Source organism: Propithecus coquereli, unplaced genomic scaffold, assembly GCF_000956105.1.
Source record: "Propithecus coquereli isolate 6110/MARCELLA unplaced genomic scaffold, Pcoq_1.0 Scaffold171, whole genome shotgun sequence".
Lineage (NCBI taxonomy): Eukaryota > Metazoa > Chordata > Mammalia > Primates > Indriidae > Propithecus > Propithecus coquereli.
Window position 1 is genome coordinate 2,352,338 of NW_012141747.1, and position 2,333 is coordinate 2,354,670.

At 36.6% G+C, this 2,333-nt stretch overlaps 1 protein-coding gene across 1 annotated transcript in view; it reads left to right on the plus strand.

The window, feature by feature from the left end:
• Positions 1 to 2,333, plus strand: part of RNF149 (ring finger protein 149) — a 31,101-nt gene that overhangs the window by 15,211 nt on the left and 13,557 nt on the right. The window contains exon 4 of the mRNA XM_012641867.1: positions 1,410 to 1,506. Within this exon, the coding sequence (XP_012497321.1) occupies positions 1,410 to 1,506 (97 nt within the window). The remainder of the gene's footprint in view (positions 1 to 1,409; positions 1,507 to 2,333) is intronic.

Sequence of the window (2,333 nt, forward strand, 5' to 3'; positions counted from 1 at the left end):
GGGGTCTCGCTCTTGCTCAGGCTGGTTTCGAACTCCTGAGCTCAAACAATCTGCCCACCTTGGCCTCCAAGAGAGCTAGGATTACAGGCGTGAGCCACCGTGCCCAGCCCCTAAGTTCTTGATAACAGTTTCCTGAATAAAGGTTGCTGGCTTAAATCTACAGGGATTTATATGGGTTGGTGCAGTGGGTACTTAATGAATTGGGGTCAGTATAGGTTGATCATGTTTTATAGAAAATTATTAAACTAGAAAAGAATTTTTACCCTATGGTGGTTTAGGGCAAGTCTTCCTGACTTGGAAATGATGCTAATGATGCTGCACAGAGGCACAGCACGAGGGCACTGGGGCTAATCTGAGGTGGTGCTTGACCCTCAAGCGCAGACGTGTTACATGTGCACGTTCCAATGAGTTTTGACTCCCCCTCCGCATTTTCTTTTGCGCTTTATGTAACAAATTTCCCAACAAAACCAATATGTTTCTTTTGTGTCTTTGTAAAAATTATACCTTAAGTACTGTGATTTTTAACTCCACTAGCAGATTTCTGTTTGAAGAAAAGGTCTTCAAACATGAATAATTATTAAGTGTGTCTGTGCCTGGCACAGTTGTATGTATGTTGCATGTGCCCCTCAGAGCAGCCCCCCTGGTGTAGGTGCATAGAGGGGAGGAACCTAGTTGTGAGTCACAGCTGGAGTTTGAGTCCAGTCTGTCTGGCTCTAAAACCTATACTCTTAATTCCTTTTCTTCGTCACACATAGAAAACGGATTCATCACATAGGAAGAAAAGTTAGCCAACTAAGACAAATCAGTAAAAGAAGAAAATATATATCCCTTTTTTCATTTTTTATTCTGAAAGTGATATGTGCTCACTATAGAGAAATGTAGAGTATATATAAAAATGTGTAAGAGAGAAAATAAGTTTTTAAGCTTACCATCCAAAGATGATTTGTTAACATTTGCTGCATTTGCATTTGCATCATTTTATATGTCATCTTTTAAGATACTATCTTGTATAGTATAGTGTAAGTATACTGTCTTATACTTTATATATAAGTAATAAATAAAGTACTATCAGTATTAGTTTATTTACTACTATTAGTTTATGCCACATTTATTCCCAAAAGGCTTTTAAATAACTTGCTAAGGCACATAAAAATGTACAACCTAGCATGAGGCGAAAGTAAGCCATGCTATTTTTGTGGAGTGAAGGGAAAATTTCACTAGAGGTGCCAGATTGTATTTAACATGAAAGATAAAGTACATAATGACTTATGATAAATGAGTAGACTAGAATGTTGATTTGACGTCAGCTAACTTGTAATGAGAGGGTGAGTTGGTACAATGTCTTATTTCCTTTATAAGTTATATAAAACATTTATTTTAAAACATTAACACATACTTAATTTTTTTAGGCATATTTTTCATAGAATATGCATTGACCCATGGCTTTTGGATCACCGAACGTGTCCAATGTGTAAACTTGATGTCATCAAAGCCCTGAGATATTGGGTTTGTTACGTTTTTGTTTTTATTCAATCTTTGCCCCAGTTCTTCCTGAGTGATTAGATTTCATTATTGACCAAAGGCAAGAGGAATGGGCGAAATGCACCTTATAACATCCTTGTGGTTCTCTGAAGAAATTACATCTTTATTAGAAATGAAATCTTAAGGCAGTCCAAAAAAATCAATGCACTAAATTTATGATGACAGAATAATATGCTGTGATGTTTCCCAGAGAGAAATATGAGCAATATGTTTTGGTTTACTACACTGCAGAATGTATATATGCCAGTTAGTTTTGTATAAACAATAATCACAAAATATTTGAAATCTAAGGCACCTCATAAATTTTCTGGCTTAATGTACACATTTTACATGTGAGGAAATTGAAGCCAACACTTCTTGATATCAGTTCTCCCCATTCCTGGGTTTCAAATAGTGCTGGGGAAATTTGTCCTGCATTGAGTTTGGCCCATCAGTTTGTGATACTTAGATGGTCGTAGGGACCTTCTTCAGAAGACACGAGGGCAAAGTGGAAGAGAGATCATAATAGTAGGTAGCCATGTGCTGATGCCTTACATACATAATTATGTTTGATCCTCACAGCTGCTGTATGAAATGGTTACTATCCCTATTCTACTAATTAGAAACTCAAGCTTAGAGAAGTTATATAACTGACCTGAGGTCACACAGCTAGCTAACAGAGAATCAGCCTTCAAATTCAAGTTTGCTTGATTGCAGGGTTTATGCTCTACCCAAAGAGGGGGACATAGAGGGAAAAAATAGATTTTTCTAGGTGGTAATATTATTTTGTTTTTAGAGTCTCCATATAATCT